General features: G+C 32.7%; 2 protein-coding genes across 2 annotated transcripts in view; one reads left to right on the forward strand and one right to left on the reverse strand.

Annotated features, from left to right (window-relative positions):
* The window catches only part of Crb (cell polarity complex component crumbs), a 66,090-nt gene extending 48,656 nt beyond the window's left edge, over window positions 1-17,434 (reverse strand). Inside the window, exon 1 of the mRNA XM_076376291.1 lies at window positions 17,204-17,434. Within this exon, the coding sequence (XP_076232406.1) occupies window positions 17,204-17,228 (25 nt within the window). The 5' untranslated portion in view covers window positions 17,229-17,434. The remainder of the gene's footprint in view (window positions 1-17,203) is intronic.
* A 2,025-nt stretch (window positions 17,435-19,459) lies between these two features.
* Window positions 19,460-25,784, forward strand: LOC143178189 (uncharacterized). Its single transcript, XM_076376711.1, has 6 exons — window positions 19,460-19,661; window positions 20,175-21,194; window positions 21,265-21,442; window positions 21,527-21,820; window positions 21,896-22,138; window positions 22,500-25,784. The coding sequence occupies exons 2-6, from the start codon at window positions 20,176-20,178 to the stop codon at window positions 24,186-24,188; spliced, it is 3,423 nt and encodes a 1,140-aa protein (XP_076232826.1). The 5' UTR covers window positions 19,460-19,661; window position 20,175; the 3' UTR covers window positions 24,189-25,784.
* The last annotated feature ends 282 nt before the right edge of the window (window positions 25,785-26,066 follow it).

A 26,066-nucleotide genomic window follows, 5' to 3' on the forward strand; every position in this document is an offset into this window, starting at 1 on the left:
GTAGGATGTACATTAGAAGCGATATGAACTTTTTAATATTTGACGCTAAAGTAGTAGTTAATTAGCAGAAACGATAATTACAGGAAATACGCAACCTTACTTCGGTAGCATTCTGTGTATGTCTGTATGTAGTAATTGTGTCACGAAATCTTTCGAAAGGTGACGTCATTGAAGGTAGCGATGTTCATGATTTTATCACACATAAGGGTGAATTTAATGCATGCAGCAATCTTCTAACATGATTTGCACAATACAGCCTTCAAAGTTCTTAAATCTACAATACAATCTCAGAAAAATGATTGCTCATCGAGTCCATAAGTTAGAAAACTTTGCGCGCGTATTACCTTTCTTATGTAAAATACTTTTAAAATGTTTCCTATATGTATTTTCGTTTATGATATCACACACCTGCAAGAAAATTATTACAAGTATATAATTTCCAATTTTTATTTAATTGTATGGACCATCTTTTACTGCATGGCTTTTTATCGTTTTAAATTTTAAACAATAACTTTTCAGTTAATTTCAGGTAACTTATGTTGTATAATATTGTAATTAAATAGTTTTGTAAATAACTCTTTTAATGTGTTCTTTTTTAGAATTTTATGTCCTAGTCTTTTCCAAGGATGCTATATCTTTTAATTTTAGGAATATCAATCTTCAGTTACATTGTTTCAAGTTAATATTCTTCACAGTGTTAACAAAATATAAAATTTTTTATTCTTGTTTTGTGAAAGCTTTGTTCCTAATGCCACGTTTATCAAAAGTGGAATTTTATATTGTTTCTCCTTCACCGATAAACGTTAAGATTATCCACATATGGAGTTTTCAAAGATAAAAATTAAGAGCATCTTTTTCATGAAAAATATAGGTGAAAATTAAATTAGATTTTATTCACTGACGTATGCATTCAGTTATTAAATTATCTCAGATCTTGGTTAAAAATATTAGGAACTATAGTAGATACATATCACTATCAAGAAGAGTTATATTCCTTTTTATTAAACCAAATGAATTTTATGAACAATTTCAAATGTAGACTTAGAAATCTTTGGCGATTTTAGTGTTACATTTTCTAACATTTATAAATTACAAAACGATTTTCATTTTAATAGATAATAAACATGAAAATTCTACTTAAAAAGTTGCCCTTCTTTTGCAATTATTAAGAAATGAATATTGAAAACATATTAAGTGAAATCGCAAAATACTTTCACTTTTATCAAATTCATTCAATTTTCTGTTTTCAAATAAATTATTCATGTTATAAAATGTCTATCGTTTAAGAAGCATGCGTCTTCTATCTTCAATAAAAATAGTCTCTAAAAAAATTGAATTAAGGAACATATATCATTTCACAGAAAAACTGATTTAATATCCACTAATACCCTTCATAATATAATTCCTCGACATATACCCCTTTAGAGCCTTCAAATAAAAATAACTCTTTAAATCTACATAAGTAAGTAGTTCCAACGTTCAGCACAAGACTGCAAGGGAAAAAAGAGAAATGCTGGGAAATGTGTTTAGAGTACAACTGGGACGACATTTCACGAAGACGTTTCCGTCACCGACCGACAGCGTCGAACAAAGGACTAGGAATAATTTATTGTCCATAGACGCAATCCTGAATAAGAGCTCCGCTGTTAGAGTTTCCGGTGCTGTGCGATACCTCGAGAGCACGTTTTGACCAGATCTGCGTATATTCTCCGCACGACATCTTCCTTTCGTAACGGTATAAACTTTTACCATGGCTTCCCAGGATCATCGTTGTGGATCAGTGACCGACCCGATGCCACGACAACGACCCGTGAAATCGCTGCCTGGTCGAAGCAGAAGAGGAAAACACTGTCGCGTATGCGTCGGGGTCGTGACCATGAAGTCATACTCGTTCCTCTTCCATTGCGCCACGATTTGTTTGCGTTCGCTCGGAGAATGGTAAGCTATGAACTTTTTGCAAACAGGCAGATTTCTAAAAGAGGCAATTAAGGACGTAGATAAATGCTGAACATGGAGGTTTGATCGATTTTGCTTTCAGTTTTCAATTTTCTCGCGTGATTATCTTTCTATTTTATTGGACGGTGAATCGATGAAGGAGGAAGTTCGTAAAAATATAAAATTAATTAATTGTTTTAATTAATAGTTTAATTAAAAGTTTTATCACGAATTAATTAACTTTCTTGCAGATACTAGTCTATTTCTATGACCTAAATCGATGTTTGTTTTTCATTGTCGAAATAATTATTTAAAAATTTTTTATTATTTTTTCATTTGCTAATGTTGTTACATATTTCACACAAGTGAAATTAATTCAGTGAAAAATACATGAGATTTCTAATTAAATTTAATACATTTAAGATAGATCATAAATGTATGAATTAAACTTTAAATATATTTTATTATTAAATATACATTAAATATGTATAATATGGCAGTTGTGAATACTTTAAATATTTCCGACTTCTGAATCATTTTATAATCCAAATATTATTAAATTAAAGTATGATCTCGTCGGTCTTCAGTTAGATATCTCTCTTTTCGAACGAATTAATGTGTGACAGTATAAATGTTATAAACAATAATTATAATATGCAATGCTTTTCAATAAAAATAATTAATAATTTAAGTCTTGATCTCTTGCCCCGTGATCTCTGACAAATATTTCAGAGGAAAATGTACAGAACTGATATTCACTTTATATACGTATTTTGCACGCGTCGTCTGAAATTGGAATTTAACCCTCTCACGCTGCTGTACTCCAAGCAGAATTCAAGTGAGGCGTCAAGTACAGAACTGTTTAGCCCGTGTCAGACTCGAATAAGATGGCGTGTTAAGCCCCTTCAACGCACTATAGATATTAACACAAACGACTGAAATTCATAATAGAGTACATACCAATTTCTCTATATACTACATACTTTTGGTCCCCTTTACCTCTGTTTCATTTTACCTAAACTCTAATACGGAAGTCTAGCTATCTATTAGCTTTAAAACCGATTAAAGAAAATATAATTCGTACATACAAGGTGATTCATAAATGCATATCCATACAGGATATAAACACGGTAAAATAAATAAAAATCGTCACATATCGCTCATTTGCTGCAATTGTAATATAATTCAAAAGATTGCTATTTTGGAGTAGCTATCGTAAACAGAAGAGTTTTTGCATTAAATGGCGACATGATTTAATTTTCCTTAAAATCATGATTTTTTAGTTATGTCACTGTTACAGTAAGTGAATGATTTGTTCATACGATGCTTTTTACTTATTTTAGTGTCTAGATTCACCCCCTAAAATTATGAATCATTCTGCATAACATTGTTAAAATAGATGGTACTAATAGCGAGCTAGCGAAATTTAATATTAGAAAAAAAATTGATATCCAATTTAGAACACAGTTATTTTTCTTCTGAAATTGATATCAATGATTTTCCCCCTCAATAATTAAAATTTCTGTAATATATTGAACATACCACTGCAGTTATTAGGTACAGATATTATTCAGTTAAATAACATCTGAATATAAAGCATATAAACATTTAAAGATATAAATTAAAAACATGTATTCTAAATAAAAAATTAAAGAAATTTAATAATCGCTTTTTATTTATTATCATAAATAATAATTTTAGCGAAAATTATTTTGAGTGAATGTTACTGTTCAATCTTTTTTTTCACTTCAACTTTTCAAGATCTCAAATTACTTTTAGTATGGAATTCGATCTTTTCTTTATAATAAAAGCTAAAAACATTTAAGAAATTGAACAAGAAATATAAAATTTAACTGATGCTCTTGATGTTCCGATAACTTTTTTTTATTACGATGTATAAATTAGACTTTACTGTGTCCGTCATAAAATTCGTTTAATCATTATTATCAATTACTTCTGTCATAAAAAAGCTTATATTCCATTTGGATACAAAATTCAAACTCGAAAAGTAGAGTAATAAAAAAATATAATAATATATTAGATATATGGTTCCCTCTAAACATTGCATTATTATCTGACCTTTTTTGCTAAAATAATTATTATCGATGTTATTAATGTGATTTCACTTAAGTACACTTTCCATTCTTTACACTTAAGGAAAAACACTTTCACCTTTCTTGTCATAAAACGAGTTTCTTAAAAGAATTTAAGTAAGTTAGAGGTAGCCGCTGCGATTTCTAAATCGTTCCCTCCTAAAATGGTTTTAACAAAATTGCTAATATTAATGATCAATAATCTAACGTGAGTCCTCTTTGCGCCACAAAATATGAAAAATAAGTCCGCCTTCTGACCGAAACTCCACCGAAATGCATAAAACACCCTCTTCCAGCATGGACTTTTTGGTCATGCATCACAGACATGGAATTGGTTGCGTGCCAAATCCTTTAACGAAGAAAGTTAAAGAAGAAACGTGTATTATAATGACGCTGAGATTTTGGGCCTGTCGGACAAGCGGTGAGTGCATGGGAATAATACATGCGATATGCATGTGCGGTGTGCCATTGTTTTCTGTCTCACCTTTGAAAATGACACGTTCTGAAAAAGGAAAAAATACTGGCAACGACGACGCCGACGAGGACTACTACAGTGATTCTTTTGTGCTTCGAGTGACGCGAGTGCCAACGCCTCCGTGAAACAGACCCCGCGCTGGTCGTAGGAAGGATACTCTCGAGAAAAGGGGACGTACTCTGATCGTGGGTGCACTGCAGGGAAGGATAACACGAAAACGAAGCGAAAAAGAGAATCGTTCAATGCTTACGAGCGGTACGCTTTTCAGGCGCCAACAGCTGCTTTGCATTACTTTCAATCCGAGATTATTCAGGGATGAACCCTGTTAGAGCGTATCAAAGATTCTCTCACTCCCCTGACAGGATTGTAGAAACCTTATCACTTAAATATGGTGTTCTACTTGGATGTAGTTCATCTAACATGATTTTGATTAAGTGATAGATATCGATCTTTATTTTCTGAGAATTAAAAAGAACAATTGTATTCGTATCTTACTGTCCAACTATGGAGACAAGCAATATGTAATTACTAAAAACATGTTACTGTTATTTTGCACTAAAAGAAGGCGCAAAATGTTTTAAATTATTCAAAGCTGCAAAAAAACTTCGTTTCATATTTTTCTCTAGTATTTTTCTCTTTCTCCATAGTTTATAAAAACAAGGCTATATTAACAATTCAAATTATCTGTTTATATTTAACTGATTTTTAAATTCAGGTGGAGCTCCTCTTTTCATGTATACTATTATGTAAAACATACACATCGTCTCAATAGCAACCCTTCTTTTACCAAAATCTAATTAATGAACATAGACACCCTTTATAGCAAAAGGGTGATTTAAATTAAACACAAGGCACAAAATAAAGAAACGTCAGTATCAGTGTTGCAAAGAAACTAGTATGCACGTAAACTTATACGATGAACTGTTTCCTTCAAATTCAAGCAGACACATAATTACTGAAGATAAATGGATCGATGAACCCAATAATACTATTTCACGAATCAATGTATCCAGTAGAAACGCCATGTAAGTACATCACGGTACATCGATTAAATGTCTGCACACAGGTGTCCACTTTTCGCTCCCAACCATGGCCCACGGCTGTAAGCAGAAATCATGACATTTGTTTTATGGAGCCAACTGAATGTGACGGTTTTGCTGAATGATATTCATGAAGGAAGTCTGCTCACAGAACTATCGGTTTTCCGAGTGAAACATATCAAAAGCTGCTTTGCAAACGTCGTGGAAAGTTTATCTAGGGCTTCGGGTTGAATGAGACTGACCGTCCCGTTGAACAGCAGTATCTCACCAGCCCGCTGTTTTAAAAACAGAGAATACGAAATGCAAATCGCACGAATTTCAATCACCGCGAGATGACCGCGAAACAATTCTAGAATTCAGTCACGTATCCGCTTTTTCGCTACTAGCTCCAACCTTATTTGGTCAAATCTGGCACAGGGTTGCACAAGTGGTACAAGGATACAGGAACTATTGTTTTCCCATTTTTGTGCAACTTGTTTTAAGAGAGCAGAAAATCGGCTGAAACTGCTGTCTTCTAACTGCACCAACGCTTCGACCGACTCTAGACGTCGTTGTCCCACTTTAATACGGTTAAACCTTAAAACCAGTTTTTCCATTGTTAGAAAAATTGAAGCCACAATGAGTCACGGCACGAGACGCATTCTGGCGGTTGCAAGGCTTATCTAAATGCATGTGAAACGCATTTGCATCTGAAAAGTGTATTTTAAGATAATCGCGGAGGCCAGAGAAATTCCTTGGACCAGATAATGGCTGGTTCAATGCTCACTTCAATAGAATTTATTTCTTTTGAGGCAACCTGTACGTTTACCTAGGAAAATAGTTTAGCGTGTGTAGATGGTGACGTGATCAGCTGCACGAATTAAAGTTATATTTGCATCCTTGGAGAACGAAAAACAACTTTTATTACGCCAGCCTGATTAGAAATCTAATGACATTTCAGCATGGAATCTAAATGAAGGTTCGGCAAGAATTCTTTACAGATATAATCTATAAATTACTCCGTTAACAATTTTAAATATTTAGTTACCTACTTATTAAAATGCCTCTGTGTTTCTCGAGACAGTATTTTACACGCGTGTATAAGTTTAATATGCGATACGTAAGTTTAATTGGAAAGATACATTTCTTAAGCAAATGGGTTGAACGTTCTAAGATTATGAGGATTTATGTTTCATGCTCTAAAACACTTGGTCTAAAACAGTTTTTCCACATCATAAGTTCTTAATGTCTCAATAAAACCTTTAATTTCTTCCTTCCACAAATTAACAAGAAAAGAAACCGAATTGAACGGTCCATAACAAGAACGATTCTTGCAAATTTCTGTCTTTTTCTGAAAAAGCAAAGCAATGCTGCAGCATTTTTTGCTTTTTAATTTTTAATGTTTTTCTTAACCGAATATTCGTCACAGTACACAGAATAGATTCCATTATGTTGTGAATCTCTTTTCTGTCCACTAGAATGTGTTCCTATTTAAACAATTGTAAAATTGAACAAGAACTGTATTTGGTTATGAGTTCTTCAATTATGATCAATATTAATATCCCATGTTTTATTCTGGCAGAATTTTCATTTCAATTTTTTTACAATATTTCTAAACAAATTTATCAATACATAGACATTTAAATACATTCAGTAGTGGGTGTTAAAATAAATTTAGTCCTCATAAACATGATTACAAATGCTACAAAAAATTCAAGAAAGAGTGTTATCACGATAAAATCCTTGATGTTAATGCATTAACCATTCACACATTGCAGTTGCTTATAGATATACTTCAATATAAAATCTGCTATTTGCAGTCATAATTTTACCTTTGATCTGCAAATTAATCGATAATTGAAAATTTCTCATGAATAGGAAATACAGAAAAATAGAAACATTTCTCGGGTACGCGGTATTTTAAAATTATTCGTAATATGTATGTATTTCTCACGAGGTTGAACAATGTGGATCGATGACAATTGTTTCGTACATAGCATATGCATTCTCGTGCTCACTCGTATATGTGCGGCTGTGACATGTAGGTGAGCTAGATGATGCTGGATCCGTACTCGAGAAATTACGCGAGGTGCAAATAATTACCATTATCAGTAAATTATTTCACTAGTTGAATCAGAGCACGCTTGGACTTTGCTTAATCTGAATATAAACGAATCAAGTGCACATTTATTGTGTGAATGTTTTCCTCCAAGTAGAACAGATAGACGACTATTATAGCAAAATTACACAGCAAAATTGATTTCAGTCTGTAAGGCATGATGTAATGGCAAGGAAGAATACTTATCGATAGAAAGCTCAACTAATCACGAAAAAAAATTGAAATTATCGCTAAAAGCGAAGCTAGCAAAAATTGGTATCAGTCATTACTGTAATCAAACTGCTCTAGGTGTTGGTGCATGGATGGCGTATTGAATTACAGACGGTGCTACCGAGCGTGCGTACATGGTGTAACATTTCGATGCATTCATTTTGTGTTAGAAGCTTTATTATCGCACGAATAATGTAAAATTTTCTTATATTCTATTGGCTTACATATATTAGAAGAAATAGCACATATTTTAATTATTTTACAGAATTATGTACTTTAAACATTTTACTTGATTTAAATTTAGCAATTACCTACATTTTTTTAGTCATCTTGTTATTGCCTGCAGTATTATAATTGATGAATATTTGATCTAATTACTTGAGTATTTTTTAAATAAATAAGTAGGTTTGGGTTAGGTTATACATACATTAGGTTATAGATAACTATTAAGTTATTTTTTAAAGAAATTTTAATATTTTGCAAATAAATAAATACAATTAACAAAGTTTTCTTAAGAAATATGGAATTATTAATTAACCTCTTAATCAAACTATGACGAATATACTTTTACAATACAAAAAGTTAAAATACAAAATTTGTATTTTTATGTAAAATGTAATTCATCGCATTGAATATGCTTACACGTAGTTCATTAATCGTCAACAGTAATCCACAAAATAAAGCACAGAGTTAATATTGCAGTAATATAATAATTTCTCTGAAGCTGATGCAATTTACAATACTGATGTATATGATATGAATTTTTATACAATAATATCAGTCACGCGGACAATTTTTATCTAAAATATCAGTAATAAATAAAGGAGGCAACTAATTCTTTATATGACATAATAAATACATTAGTTAGAAATTACTGTACTTACATGGTCATAACTTTGAAAATTATATTTGATAAATAATTTAGTTTTCAATGATTTTCTTATTTCAAATAATAATAAAAAATAAAAAATAACCTTTTAGTTGTGTAAGTCTCTAATTGGGTTAAATTATTAACTAATGATATAATTTAATAAATCATCAGATAATTGACTTGTGGATTCATTGGTCATGATGATAAAAGAAATCGTTTAACTTAATTGAGGAAAGGAAACAAATATATGACGAACTTGTACGTTATTACTATCTAAAATTTAAAGATAATTTTCTAACACGTTTACGTCTTTTTGGAACGAAGTTTTTTGTGATGTAAAAGAATATAAAAATAAAACAACATTACAACAAGCTAACTCTAAAAGACATTACTTTTTAGAGGTCCAGATCTGGTACAAGACGCTTCACTGATGAAATTTCCATGAAATTGGAAATCTGGTTTGTGTTTTCAGGCGTGGAAAAACAGGATTACGGATAATACTAAACAGGCACAAGAAAGTAGAGAAGACAATGACGCCTAAACGTGACATATGGCCCTTGAGAGCTGCACTCTATAGCGTCCTACACCCCACGAGTTCTTTAAAAGAAAACCTTTCACAGAACTCGAGAACCATTCAAGAATTTTCCAGCACTTGACTTTGATAACAACCAGACCCTCTCGGTTGGTTAACGGTCTGTTTTTTGTATTTCGACACGATTTAAGAAACCATTCGTACACACACTATTGTACAATTAATCATTCGCTAGGATTGAATCAGCGAAATATTCCAAAGATGCACTAACAGTGTAACTACTGTAAAAATATGGGACATGTAATAAATGATTTTCGAAAACCTAAAAATTCTCGATGCATATTTAAATTTAAATAACTAGTGTTTTGCATTCATTTGCAGAGAACAAAATTTAAATTTTCACGATTTCCGCCAGTTAATCCTCCGATGATGAAAGATCAGATTCTGCGTTCAGCACTCAACATTATCAATCACATTAACTATCAGTTCGAAAAATCATAAGATAACTTTAAAGTCTTTCAGTAGATGCAAATAAACTGAATAAAATACTAAAATTCTTAATCAATTCTGATATTTGCATTACCTTCATTGAAACTTACAATTTAAATCGCTATCTAAAACATAATGGATCCAAATCCTGTATCGATAAAAGGTACAAATTCATTCAATTGTCTGGTAATACATAAAGACAAATGTATATTAAATTAGAAGTTACAAATATTTCTTTTGAAGAATCATCTTCTCCGTTCTTTAAAGTATAAAATTGATTCCGAATGTTCGACCATTTCCATTCAATTCATTTCATTTCCTATTCCATTAGGTTATAACGTATTTCTTCTATCTGTAGTAACTCTAAATTCAAGAGGGGAAACAATTTTTCCAATTAAAGTAAAAGATTTATCTACACGATTCTAGTGAATTAATGTAGTAGATAAATGGCCCATATATTATATTAAAAGTTAAAAGTTATAGGTAGATACTTCGAAATACACAAAAAAGATAATAAGTACCTAGAAATAAAATATTACAGGAAAGAGTAATTACACCTCCAATAAGTTCGTGATGAAGTTCTCTTTGGATAATTTTATATCCAGTCATATCATATCCCATCAATATCATTTCATAAATTCCAATGAAATTTGATGGATCTGGAGAAAGTAAATGACATGTAATATATATAGCTTAATGAGAAAAAACCATAAATGACGAATTCCCTCTTTACAATATAGACTTACTAAATCAATTAGAACATTCTAATTACTTTACTACGTTAGATCCCGCTAGTGACTATTACTAAATCCTATAAATTCTCATAATTCCCTGAAAACAACGTTTACGACTCCAAGTGAACACTGCGAATTTACACGTAAGTGCCATTTGGATTGCAAAATCCTCCAGCACAATTTTAGTAAGTGATCAATAATATTTTGCCTAGCTTAAATGCTTGTCAATACTCTGTATATTTAGATGGCATTAAATATGGTTTCGATTTCAAAGATCATAATAAAAAATTCTTTAATTTTCAAGGATATCTTTTTGAGACTTTGTAAAAATAATTTGAAACTGCAATCAAATAAGTGTACATTTTTAAAGAAATCGTGAGTATCTAGGTCATATAATCTCTGATAAAAGTGTACACATTACAGACAGACCACGTTCAGAAAATGTAAAACATGTACAATTTTAGGTTTGCTGTGTTATTCTTAAGGAAATTTAGATCGAATTGTTCTAAAATGGCAAAATTTTTAATAATTTCATTAAAAGAAAATAAAAATTTTACTTGGTCCTATGAATAAGAGGAAGTATTCGAAAATAAATACTAAAATAAATACTAGTATATAGAAAAATCTTTGATAGGATATACCTACATAAAGATTTTTCGGGGACATTTATTTTAACTTATAATGTATCAAACGTTGAAACGAAACTATACATATTATTCATGCATATTAAATAAAACAGAACAGAATTATGTTACTACTAAAAAAGAATTATTAATCATCATAAATTCAGTAGAACATTTCTATATTCATTTGTATGGACGAACATTTATAGTATAGGTACATATACATTTATAATGTAGGTACATATACATGTACCGACTTTATATTAACTTTTTAATTCTAAAAACTTTGCATCTAAATAAGTTAGACAACGATTATACTTTAATGGATATAAATACGAAATTAAAAAATAAATTCAAATGCAAACGGTTGTACATCTAACATACCTAAAATTGTTAAAACTTTAAAAAAATGTGGAGAAAATTGATGTTAATTTAATGACTGTGCACTATAATGATTTCTAATTTAACACTTTCTTTCCCTTGTTATTTGTCTGTAATCCTGAAAGCAACAAACCGCCTGAATCTGTCTTATAGCGAGACATTATTAAATGAAGTATTTTGTACATTGAGTGAATAAAACTGTGATACCACAAAAATTTATTGCATAATGAAAAATATTTACAAAGAGTGCGTCTGATGAAGAAGTGTACTTCTCTTTCACGTTTAACAAAGAACGATAATTTCAACTCAACGTTCTAATCGATAACTGTGCCATCCGCTTTATGAATCATAAAATCGAAATCGCATGACTAAAAAACAACACTGAATGCGTATCGATAAATGAGTTGTTAATCACAACTATTCCTTTCATAGTTAAGAGCACAGAAATAACATTGCACCCAATGGAAACAAAGACCAATTGCAAAACAGTTTTTATCTTCAAGCGTTTCATTCTGAAAAGCTTTTATTTTAATTGTATTACTAAATTACTTTCATTATTGATATTACAAAAGCCACTCCTTTACGTTCGAAAAGATATCAAATATTTGAACAAAATAATTTAAACTTTAACACGTTAATGGATAAATGGAACAAGGGGAAATTTGAAAATTAAATTTGGTTTGAGTATGCATATTAAATTAACGTGAAATAATACATTTGTTAAGAAAAGAAAAAACTAACTGAAGGTAATGCAATGCAATAGGACCAATGAAGAATTCCTCTTTTGTCAATGCCTATTTTAAGAAAAAGTTAGTGGAATTTAAGCTACGATAACAAATATTGAACTATAGTCGCGAGAAAACGGTTTACCTCTTATGTACAAACCGTATAAGCCAGAGAATCCAGGAAGTAATAGCTAATACAGTTATAATAAAGTTAATCGAACCTACCGTTACAGGAATGTAACTTTGCTGCTCTACAACATTCTAGGCATTATGCCAGTCACAATGATGGTATCGGTATCACTCGTATTAGTTGACATAATGATACGTTAATGCAAGTACTACTTAAAGGACAGTTATAGAGTTCCTGTACTCTACAAAAGATCTTTCAGGTTTAGTGAAAATGTTTTGTATTCGCGAGCAAGAAATGTTTTCAACAAGAAAACCCAGAAACTCAGATCTTAATCCTTACTCCATAAGGATTTGAAACTTCTATATCGTAATCATGAGTCATTTACTTTAAACACGTTTTTCAATGGGTAACAGCCTGAACAAAAATTTGGAAAAATTTATATAATTTCTTTAATGATTCTGTATAAAGATTATGATAACAAATTTGTTTAAATTAGGGAGAACAAATATTTGCTACTTGTAAGTAGACTGCTGATTGTTATGCATTTATGGAAACTGTAAATGTATAAAAAGTTACAGAACATGTGCAATATTCAAAAATATATACCAAATGTAACATGTAAGAGGCAAATTTTTATTAAGGTACCATTTCTTTAATTGTATTTATGAAAATATGAAATCTAGAAATACATTTTTTAGAAACCTAAACTTCTGGAACTAACTCAGACAAAGATAACCTATCTTTACACAATAGGAGTTAGTACATATCATTTCCTAGGAATACACATAAATAGATCATTATGAATTGCACACAAACCACAGAAAATTCTACAATAACTATAAGATATTCTATTCAACTAGTGAAAACCTGTAATAACTTCAAGAGGGTGGATATAATTGTATCTAATGTTCTGTAATATTTTAAATAAAACGACGATATTCACACTTTTTATATCATCATGAATTGTTGTCCCGTGATGTAAATCATCGTGACAAAGCTGCCAACAAAATGAATGCAGCGGTGAAATAAAGTAACCAGTACCATGTTCGCTCTGCATTCGTCGCGCTTCGGCGATCCTGAAAAAATGCAATCTTCTGGAATGTTGACGTTACACATTCGTCGGAAGCACGTAACGCCAATGAAGGGGTGGAACAAGGTGTACAGAATGGAGTCGAGTTGAAATTATCGCGAGACAGTTTCCTTTGAAAGAGGGGCAAAGTGCAAAGAAAGGCTAATAAATTCTTTTTAAAACATTGGTACAAGCGCGAGTAAACTAGAGCAATGTGCTCCATTTGGTTTACAAAAAGAATTCGCGTGAATGATTCAGTGCGTTGAAAAGCGTAAATATTGAATTTTCTCTTGTTATATTCGATTGTTATAACTTTTGCGAAGAATGCGTTACTTTTAGTCGTACTTTTGACAAATATTGTACATATTTTATGCATAACATATCAGGGAAATTGCTTACATATGATTTTTAAGAAAATATTGATTAATAGTGAACTTCGATAAAAATTTAGAAAGAAATATGCAATTAATTATATGTATAAATTTGGCAAGTACTATATGAATGTGTAATATTTTAAAAAATACAGAGACGTTCTTTGTGATATTTTATATATGATAATATCGTTTTATAAATACAGATATATTGAGGTAATATTTTTCAAGATGCTTCTATTTTTAAGTATTAAATGATATGTGATATTCAATATATCATTAAATGGCTTACTGAAATCTTAATCACTCTCATAGAACCCTAATAATTCTATATCCTATTTGTTAAATTTATTGTCAAATTAAAGAAATAAAGTTTTCTAAATTTTCATATTCTATCTTATGTATTGTTGAATATCATCCAAAACTCTAAAAATAACTGTTTTCAACCTATTAGTATTAAAAAAAGAAACCGATCTTTGTATGAATTGAAGTTATAACCTCATTTCTCGAAAAATTATGATTTTCGAGTTGTCATTGTTGCAGTTGGAACACTATCGGGGATAAATAACAGTATAATATATGAGGTTCACAATATTTTACCTTCCTCGAGATCGTCGAAGTATTCGCGATTAGGAATTAGTTGGACTGGTCATCATTTAAATACATGCGTATAAGGGTAGAGATAATTTATTTAATTATATTTCTTTTCGGAGATAGTGTAGATATGTTATTACAATTATACCTCTTTTCAAAGATACAAAATATATAGTTTATAAAAGTTGACAATGTTTGGCTACCTTAAAACTAGCTTACGAGGGAGAAGGACCCGAATGGCTCGTCGTTAGGAGACTTACAAAGATGTCTCTTCTTCCCGTTCCACAATTTTAACGTCGCGCGGGGCATTAACTAAGTGTGCACTCGACGAGCTTAGTATTCGATACTTAAGATCGGATAAAAGAACGCCAGAGGCAAAAGTTACAACAGGGTGTAAAGTATTCGATTGGAATTTATCTGAATTTTGGGGTCGAATGACCTGTCGCAATTGATGCTTGCCTCTGCAATATTTACAGCGAGTGTTCTGTAATCGTGAAGCTATCATCTATAATTTTGGTTTATTTAGAGAACGATAGTCTTCAATTAAAGTACCAGCGAAGGTACAGTCTAGTCTTCTTACTTCCTCGTATTCTATTTATTCTATAAACGCGAGATATGTACTAAGTCAGTCATCAACACACATTCGACACCTGCTGGTGAATGACCTGCTGACTCTGACAAACTACCAAGTTATAAGGTTATTCGGATTCAGAGCAACGCTAGGAACGAAATGTTGCATATCATATCGAAATTTCCCGAACGTAACAGATCGATATAGTATCTAGGCTCATTTTCATTAGGAATATTTTACCAATTTTCTGTCTTCAAAAAGATAAAAAGAAGGAAAATTATTTGAGGTCGAATAAATCGTTGAATAAAAACGCAAATAAAGATGCAAAAAGTATTTGACGCTCACAGTGGAAACTCCACGAATAAAAAAACCATCTCCAATCCAATTGCCAAATCAACTTTTTATTTGTGGCTCTTCGAATAAAGATAATCCCATTTCCCAGTTATCTCTGTTCGATTAATTTTGTTATCTTTTGTTCGTTATAGAAAATTTGTATTCAAATAAAAATTGTCGCCAGCTCTACTTTTACAGTTATATCTATATCTAAATTTTAAAAAATATACTGCCCTGAATACTGAAAAGTTAACAGAGACTGCTCTGGGAGCAGTAAAATTTTGTCTACATCGAATAAAAGGTAACACCTGTTACGGAATCCAGTTGACTCTTCTTTCGCTGACGATAAGAAGGGAAGGAAAACGAATAATGCCTAGCATCGTCCAGGTATATAAGTTATAACGACGGATGTAGAGTGTAGAGCCGGTGGCGGTAGGTCGGTGTAGAACCTTGTCGATGTATACAATACGTGCGTCGTTCAAGGCACGCACCTGAGCGTGAAACGGAGGGACCAGCTAAATGCATCGACGTGGCTTCCACCTGCACTAGCCGAATCGAAATATGGTTTTCCTCTGCCTAGAAATTCATATGCCGGCTTTTTCAGTTTCACACTCCGCGGCGCGATTTCACGGCGCGCATTTTCGCCGAAACTTCAGAGCGTCCTCGCTTAATAGGCAAGATGCAACCTGTGCTTTTAGCAACTCTCGTTAATTTCGAGAATCACTTACATTAATTAACGTCGATTGAGAGCAAAGAATTTGGAGACTGATTCTACTCTTGCGGCTGGACGCAGCCAACGACAGCGAACGCTCGCCTCTGTGGGCTTTCACGAATGAAATTACGCGTACGAGATGGCGCGAAGGGAAAGTAACCGCAACTACTCACGTATAATTATTATAGTAAAATTCTGCGCTAAAGTACAGACTTTTCTCTGTCGTTTTATATGTGGGAAGAACGGTGAAGGCGATTCTCGAGAAATGCAAAATATTGCAATGACATTTAAAACGATCGATATTCTACTAAGCTGCTTTATGTACGTGAATATTGCACAAGTTGAACTATTAAACTTTCTGCAATCGTATTAATTTCCTAGCAGAAAGATAAATTGTACTTACACAGGCAAGAAAATTTCAGTAGTTTTAATCGCAACTCGAATGGGATTACTTTAGTTCCCAAGAACCTAAGGGGGTCATTGCACCAACATTATCGATTCTTAGCGATTCTCATCGTCAGTTTAATTCCTTTCCCCGTGACGTATGACGCTGCACGATCGCGTAGATCAGCGCGATGTCCGAGGGCCAAGAATTGTCGAAATCACTTGAACTGTGGGTGACCTCAACCCAGGTACGAACATAACGATTAACTCTAGGTATGAACACAAGGACTATTGATCTAGGCTAGTCTCCTAAAGAAAAAAATACTCTCTTACCAAAATCCCTTCGTAGAACCCCTAATTACAGGAAACTCAAACCAAAACCTTCTTAAAGCAACTTGGAAGAGCCACAAGGATACATCAGTGTTTCATGAAGCAGAACGGCGTTTATTTTAGTCTATCCTAGCGTACACGGACATGTAACAGTACTTCAGGTAGACGATCAGGTGTGCGGAACGGTTTGGCAAGACGGCCTCCCCACCTGTCACGAATTCGACGCTACGAGGTTCATCGTCTGCGCTGATCCACGTATTGAATTTGAACGTTAACGCAGCGTGGATCACCCGCCACGGAAGCGATGGATCAACGAAGATCGCGACACGCTCGGTCAGCCGATATTTCGCTTAAAGCGCCGCAGGACATCCTGCCCCGAGGGAATCGCAAAGGACTTGCGTTCGCGTCGTAGATCCATGGATCGCGGAACTCCGTGGCGGCGAGCAAAGGGAAACACGGAGGAACGACGCACGAATGGCGAACGTGCCCAGGGACTTACTCACCTGCCACGACGTATCGCGCCCGCATTTTCGTCGACCGGTCTGAAGATCTGCAGTCAAACACGAGGACACCCGCGCTCACGGCGTCTCTTGTTGCACCTTCACTCACAAGCCATTCTCGACCACCGCACCACTCGTTCTTTCTTTTATTTCACGTCGAATCAAAGGAAACGCGCACTTTTGCTTTCCATGTATTATAATGCGAGTCCGTTTGCTTTGCTCCTTCACTGTGGCACATCCACCCGCGTTACCACGACCGGCGATAAACACACTCCGAGCGAGACTGCGGCTCTTCTGGAGAACGTCGCCCGCTATTGTTGGGCCTCCCTCCACCAAGGCGAAGCACCTTTGCCATGGCTCTGCCGCGCTACGGCCCTGTCTTGTTACCGACACCGGCTGGATCGCGCGCTATGTCTATCTTTCTCTTGATTGCAGGGCCAGGTGCGGAACAACCTGATGTACTCCAGGTAGTCGGACGGTTTTCGAGAAGGCTTTTCCTTTGGAATTTGGGCTTCTTTTAGAGTGGAGGATTTGGGGACACTAAAGTACAGGTAATATACAATTTCTAAGTGAAATTTTTTGATGTAACATTCACTGTTTCTGAGAAATCGAACTGAATCGTTTTAGATTTTTTGTGTGGCGTAAGGAGTAGTGTATAATGTGTGCTGAGTGAGTCATATAATATAATGCACTGAAGAATATAGATTTCTAAAGGGGATTCTACGAAATGGAGCAGAAGTTTTTTGACCAGATCTTTGTGAAGTGTAAAGTTGAATATATAGAGAAACCTCATGAAGTAACAAAATGTTTTCTTTGTTTTTGAAAAATAGATTATTAAAATTGTAAACGTCTCTGTTCATAAATGACGATCCTGCAAACTAACCTCTTGTTATTATAGCACTTTAGTCTTGGTGGTAATTCGCCAGGTTGCAGAACTTGTCGTTTGACTTCATTTAATGAATTTGATTTCCATATCGGTAATTTATATTTCATTATTCCTTTATATTATTTATATGCCAATGAATTAAAAAAAGAAATACGACTGTAAACAGTAAGCTAGAAAAGGTAAAACAAAAAACCTCTTCCCTTCCTTTTAGGTCTCGAATTTACGATCCTTTGTTTACAAGTCTAGGACGCTTCCCACGCAGCTATAATAACTAATAAAAATTTATTCACCTTCTTAGTACTCACGCTTAAACTACTTTTTGTAAAAATGACTAGAAAGTAAATGCTAATATTTTTTTTACTTTTTTCTTCATACTCATAAGCTTTTACAATTTGAGCTGAGTCATGAGCAAAAAGTGCTCGTCCGGATCGCAATCTTTTATTTTGTAAAAAAAGATTTTAATATTTCCAGTCAGTTTAAAATGATAAAAATAAGACACATAATTAGTTCTGAATTTTTTATTTAATGTATGGTTTTTCAATTGAATGTCCCCTGCTATGAAGTTATCATTTGTTTTTGTTTGAATTGCTATGGCTACAATCGAATTTAAATTTAGGGGATACATACGCAAAGTATTCGAGTAGCCGAAGAATTTCATGTTTCTCATGGATAATATAGTATTGTAATTCTTAATTAGAATATTTTGCTTTGTACATCATAGTACAAGCAATTAAATGCGTTTATTTACTACTTTATTATGTAAAAAAAAATTCAGTATCGATAGGCGAGAAATAAATGGTAATCGATTTTAGGAGACCTTGCTGCCCTCTAGTGTCGATAGCAATTTAATTTACCGACTGGTTTTTCAAATTTCGTATCAATTTTGTTCCTTTCATTTGGAATATAAAAAAATCGTTATCTAGTAAAAATGAAATTCAATTAATTTCCTACTTTCTTTCAAATAATAAGTTTTCTAATTCAGTTACGTAACTAGATCATAAGAATTATTTACCAAAAATCAATAAAAAATTGATTTATTAAGAAACTGGTTTAAATAATTTGAAATGAACTTACAATATATTATACTGACAAATTCAAAGTTTATTTAAACTATACACAGTAAATATTTTGCAATAGTATAAATCATATTTACAGACAATTGCATAAATAAGTCTAATTAATTATAATTAAATTTGCATTGAGAGATCCGCTAACTTATTCATTTTCGTGCTCCTCTCTTCTAATTTCTGTTCACTTCCGGTTCCGGTCTCCCGGTTTCTCTTTGACAAGCTATTTTATTTATAGAGTTTGGCAGGTCAGCGTATTCTGCACGTAGCAAACAAGAATCGGTGTGTAACGATAAAGTCGCGAAGTACAATAATTATATGCGATTTAGAAGTAGCGCAAGAGGAAGTTGTTCTAGTACATATTGAAAGCGAAATTTCTCGCTTTTATTAATTAACATTCACTTGTCATCATGGTTGCTATGAAAATGTCAGCTCAGTGGTGATTCATTCGCTCATTAGTTGGCTGCTCGTCTGTTTTTAACGGTACTACATTCTGCTCGACGAGCAGGTGAGAGAATACAAATCTATTGATTGTTGTTAAGCTAAGATTGTTGTCATATGACTATTTGCTAATGTTTATTTGTGTATCGACATTTGTGTACATATCGGAGTAATTAAACAAGGTTAAGTAGGTTAGAAACGCGAATAAATACTCTTATTACCGGAATACCACGTTTACGCATTTTTAAATGTTTAATAAACTTTCAACAATTTTTAAACTAAGTAAAGATTCGAAGATAATCTTTTTTAGTATTCGTAATTGCAATTAACTTTGATAAAGATTGTAAGAAGAAAATATTGGGGAAATCGTATTGAAAAAAAACGTAGTATATGCCAGATCAATAATTAACAACTGACAGCAAATGCTTTTGTTTTTACTTATTTTTTTAACTTATGACACATGTTAAACAGCAGTGTTTTAAATTTTCTTCAATAGTAACTCCAACAATTTTATGATTGTATCATTAAAATTCTTTAATGTTCATATGCATTATATACAGTCGAAATATTTTGTATCCAGGATGATGGAGGAACTATTGAGTCAAGATGCATCACCATCTGGTGATAATTATGCTAGAAGCGAAGAAATAAATTCAACCACTATAGTGAGTTTTGATGAAAGAATATTGGATATTAATGCAAGACACTCTTTAAATGTCCTTCGAACACCACCAACTAAAAAAGCAAAACGAGTGAGATTTTTTAGAAATGGAGATAAGTTTTATACTGGTATTGTAATGGCTGTGACTCCGGAAAGATACCGCAGTTTTGATAGTTTAGCTACAGACTTAACAAGAGCTTTATTATCAAGCGTTACTTTACCTAATGGCGTTAGAGCAATTTATACTATGGATGGAAGGAAAGTTCAGAATGTTAATGATTTGGAAGATGGTAAATGTTACGTGGTTTCTGGACAAGGAGAAATTTTTAAAAAGGTAGAATATTCGTCTACTAAAGTAAGGAGAGGTAGTTCTCTATCAGGATTACCACAATCTACAGCAAGTACTGGTAGACAAATAAGTGCAATACCATTATGTGTAAAAGCAAGAATCATTACTTTAATTCGACATGGCACAAAACCTCGTAAAGTTGTTCGCCTTTTATTGAATAAAAGAAATGCTCCTAGCTTAGAACATGCAATGGAAGCAATTACAGAAGCAGTTAAATTAGATTCTGGAGCAGTGAGAAAAGTTTATACGTTGTCGGGACAACAAGTTACTGCCTTAGAACAGTTTTTTGAAAATGATGATATTTTTGTGGCTTATGGCCCTGAAAAATCAAATCAAGAAGATTTTGAATTGGATTTTGAGGAATCTAAAAGTGTTCAAAGTTTCCGAAGATGTCCATGGACAATGAAAAGACAAAGTGGTCCAATGCCAAGAATGCCACGTAAATCTGGGAAAAAAATGCTTACTACACCACAAGTGCGAACACCAAGTCCTTCCACTTTAATTTTACCACAACCACTTCGATTACATTATGCAGTTGGTCACGTTATTGGAGATGGTAATTTTGCAGTTGTTAGGCACTGCATTCATAAGTGAGTATTTTAAAAATTCAAACATAAACAGTTGGGAATATTGTGAATTCAATGTGGAAATATCATTTAGATCTACAGGTGCAGAATATGCAATGAAAATTGTAGACAAATATAAGTGTCAAGGCAAAGAAACAATGTTAGCAAGTGAAGTGGCAATTTTACGACAAGTTTGTCACCCTAATATTATTAGTTTAATCGCAGAACAAGAGACTACCGATCAATTGTTTTTAGTTATGGAACTCGTAAAGGTATGTTTATCTACTGCAATTATTTATTTTAAATGCTAAGTACTTAAATTAGATAATAGAGTATTATGTTTTATGTTATTTTAGGGTGGGGACTTGTTTGATGCAATTGCTGCAGCAACAAAATTCTCAGAGGCTGAAGCTAGTGTAATGATTGGACACTTAACGTCTGCATTAGCTTATTTGCATTCGCACCATATAGCTCATCGTGATGTTAAGCCAGAAAACCTGTTAGTGGAGATGGATGGAAGTCATGTCAGATGTCTAAAACTAGGTGATTTTGGACTTGCTCAAATTGTGAGAGAACCTTTGTATACAGTTTGTGGAACACCTACGTATGTAGCACCAGAAATTCTTGCAGAAACTGGATACGGTTTAAAGGTAACATCATTTCCTATAAAAATTTAAATGTAAATTTGGAAGTGTAAGAGAACTAATGAAGTTACATGCTTTTAGATTGATGTATGGGCAGCTGGTGTAATATTATACATCTTGCTCTGTGGTTTTCCACCGTTTGTTTCTCCAGAAAATGAGCAAGAAGAATTGTTTGAACGTATCTTAAGTGGTCATTATGAATTCACATCGCCATATTGGGACAATATATCAGATTCCGCCAAACAATTAATTTCAAATATGCTTCAAGCACAACCCGAACTGAGGTTCAGTGCAGAAGATGTGCTTGATCATCCATGGCTAGCGGTAACTGTCACTCTAATTTAATTTTGTTAGAAAAAACTTAGTTTCATTTATCTGCATGGCTTATTTTCTCATTATAAGTAACCTAATTAAATGATCTTAGTAGTTGTTATAATGAATTCGTTCTTTTTTTATTTTATTATAGATATTACATTCTGGTTATGTACATTTTTTAATTAATTTGCTTATTAGTTTCTTCTCGTTCTGAATTAGCTTTAGTTCACCGCTATATAGTATAATATGCTCACCTATTATACAGCTTTACTCTTTGCTCTTTAAATAAAATGCTAGGAAGGCTTCTGTAGTGGTTTGCTGTATCTGTAGCAGTGCTTTTTTTTTCTTTTGTCCCGCCTCTGTATATCAGCAGAGCTTTCTAGGAGGCGAGCAGACCACAGCATCAACACCTACCAACGCGTCGGAGCAACACTGGAATCAGCAGTGTAAGCCGATAAGACTAGCAACTTTTGAGTTTGATTTCAAGAATCAAACACAGATTGCCAGTCCACAAGATGAAGTCGATGGTGCATCTGATGGTAGAATGAACATTAGACACAACTGGAAGGAGGTTTTATCATCAGTAGAATTAGGGAATGTTGATGTACTGTGCAACGTGGGTCAGAACCAGGAAACCTTAAGTCATGACGAAAGAAATTTTAATAATGGAAATGCAACTGACGGTGAACCTGTGTCTCTTAGTGCAGACTGTTTAGAAGATATTCACAATGTTAGTCAGTCTATGCATAATCTCATAAATGATTTGCGTGAAAATCAAGTTCATCAATATCGTTCCAAAACATCTCATAGTGAAACCTCATCTTTAAACAATTATACTGAAAATATTAATTTATCAATGAAGGTGGATAATTCAGTATTAATAAGTAATTATCAGAGTACTGCTGCGAGTTGTGACAGTAATTCAGTTCAAGGAAATATATCATCTCTCAATAAAGAGGATTCTGACATAGAATTTAATTTCACTACACCTATTAAATCAGACATTCGAAGAAAAGAAGGAATTCGGAAGAAACAGCTTTATGCAAAATTCTATGAGGATTTAATAGATTCTGATAATGTTATTTCAAAACTTGAGAGTGATGATATGAAAAATTGTAACACACTTTTGTCCTCGATTGATAGTTTAACTGCTAGTTCCAGCAACGATATTGAAACATCAGATAGTTTTGTAAATATTCAATTTGCACAACTAACACCTGATCAAAGATCAAATTCAACTCAAAGTATGGAGTCAACTGATAGTTTTGAAAATATTTGCTTTTCATATAGGCAAGAATTAAAGAATGATAACGTGTGTGACCCAAATGAAAATGATTGTATAAATGATATTATGCAATTAAACCTTACAGACAAATCTCCCTTGGCGAATCAAGAAAAATCAGTAACAAAAATATTACAAACACCAACATTAAAAGTAAATGTTTCAAAAGTTCCGAGATTACATAATCTTTCAAGTACCAAAAAATGTTCAGTAAAAGTTTCAGAAGAAACAAAGTGTACGAAAAATGAGGTCAAACTTAGACGTGAAAGATGTACACCAAAAAATGATACAGATGTAAGAATATCAACACGAAGCAAAAGATTTAGCTCCTTTTTACCAACCGCAAAAAAAGTTCCTGAGTCCATTTTAGTCAGTGACAAATTGATCTCTGTTAGCACCAGGGTAGGTCGAAAATTCAGTTCTACTGATGAATTACGAGATGAGAAACAAAAACAAAGCGTGAAATCGAAAAGGTTCAGCTTATACTATACTCCACAACCTTTGCGAAAGAATTACGAGAGCGATACAAAGGCTGGGAAAACTACGTGCAAAAGTATATCGACAAATCGTGATGATCGACAAAGTAATGGAAAAACTTTGGATATCAATAGAAAGAAAGACGACATTTCAGAACTGTGTGAAAAGAAAATCCTGAAATGTCGAAGGTCAGTTATAGATAGTACAACAGTTGCTACAAGAAGCAGATCAAGTAAGCAAAGTGTTCACAACAGATCTACCATTGTAAATCCAACTGTAATGACTAGTAGAATAAAATGATCGTAATTAGTTATATTTATACACCGAGAATTAATTATCAACGCGGAAGCGATCCGCTGGAAAAGTCCAAAGTGGTAATAATTATTTTAATATAAGTTTAAAGTCGGTTAATCAAGAAAATGACGCCATTTGTTCTTAGACTCTGAAGACGTTGATGGAAAATCAATAATTCATATTAGAACATATGGGCTTCGCACATAAACGAGACATGCCAAATGCATTTAAGTAGCTTATTTTGTATTTGATATATATTATTATTATACACAGTACAAGTATTAAGTAAACTAAGGCATAGTTCCAAACTATCAATCCTCGATTTTAACGAAACTTTTGTAGGAAGTAAAGCATATAAAAATATTTGACGCAAATTTTGTTTCTGTTGACAAAAGTGCACGTGGAAGAGGGGAAATCATCCTTTAAAGCTGATAATGAAAAATATACTTTAAAGCATTTCTCACTATTTCATACTGAAGCTCTAATATTGATATATGTTCTATCCAAATAATTTCACACCGAAATGCATTCGATCAACATGGACGATGCTTTGGAACTGTATCTAATGAGCTACAGAAAACTCAAGTTTCGTTTTCGACAAGATGTAAACAATTAACAGTAAATAATTATAGTAGGAAAGCTGTATTAATAATGCACAAATCTTTGTGACAAGTGACAGAGGGTGACGGTGCGAACAATTATGCGTAATATTTGTGTGACTTGTTGCATATGTATACTTGCTCAAATAATTCGATTAATGCTAGACCAAATATTTTTGTAAAATACTATAAGCGGCGTTGTAAGAGCAATACAAACAGAATGGTGATAATTAGATCAAGCGAAAACTTAATGTTTAACATAAGAAGAAGCAGATAATTAATTCAACGTGTAATGCTTCTCGTGTGAGATTATTTTTGTAGAAATTGCGTAGCCGTACATGATACTTCATACGCGCCTTTCTCCCTTTGTCGCTTGAGTGTACTTTTGAGGTTGGCCCTGTTCCGATTTCCATGTTTTTAATGCAACTATTACTACTGATTATAACGATGTATATATATATATATTGAGTAAGAGATTCATAAAATGTTGTTTAAGTATTGCTATTCCTAATCGTTTTCGTAATATCGTATTTCATGCGCGAAAAATTTACCCGTCGCGACATTTCGTACTAGAATCGATTCGTACATAAAAAAAACAATGATTGTACTTTTTTATGATAAGCACAATTAAATCGCAAATGCGTATACGATAATAGCGTAGCATATAGAAATTTAAAAGTGATTTACGCCAAATATTGAAATCCATTGATTATTTATATTATTATTATTATTATTATTATTATTACTATTATTATCATCGTCATCATCATCCCTATGTATATGCGTATGTATTTATGTATAATCGATAAATTGCGTACTACGACGAATTTCGTAAATGTATTCATTACCATACTCTTTGTCTACATTTGTTTTATCTCTCTTATACCTTTTTTCGATCTGATCATGTTGAAATACGCGCGTACATTGTCGACTCTGCTGTAAATTGTATGTACTGATTTTATTTCTGTCGGAAAAAATTAAAAGACAAATATACTAAAAAGTATCATGGAATTTTCATTCATTATTTCCCAAAAACTTTAATTTTTTGACTTTTGTTCGTAAATTTTACGTCGAAGGAAATTTTAATGCTTTTATATTAAAAAAAATAAATTTTAATATTTTAATTGGAATATATTATTTACTTTCAATAAGATTTTTTAAGGGAACTATAAGTAATTTTTAAGAAAAATTGTAAACTAAATATACCTAGGTATTTACTAGAAAATTGGTATAATAATTTTGTTTTTCATATTGAAGTTCGAAATGTTAGATGAAATGAAGTTGA

The sequence above is a fragment of the Calliopsis andreniformis genome, chromosome 4 (genome assembly GCF_051401765.1).
Source record: "Calliopsis andreniformis isolate RMS-2024a chromosome 4, iyCalAndr_principal, whole genome shotgun sequence".
NCBI lineage: Eukaryota > Metazoa > Arthropoda > Insecta > Hymenoptera > Andrenidae > Calliopsis > Calliopsis andreniformis.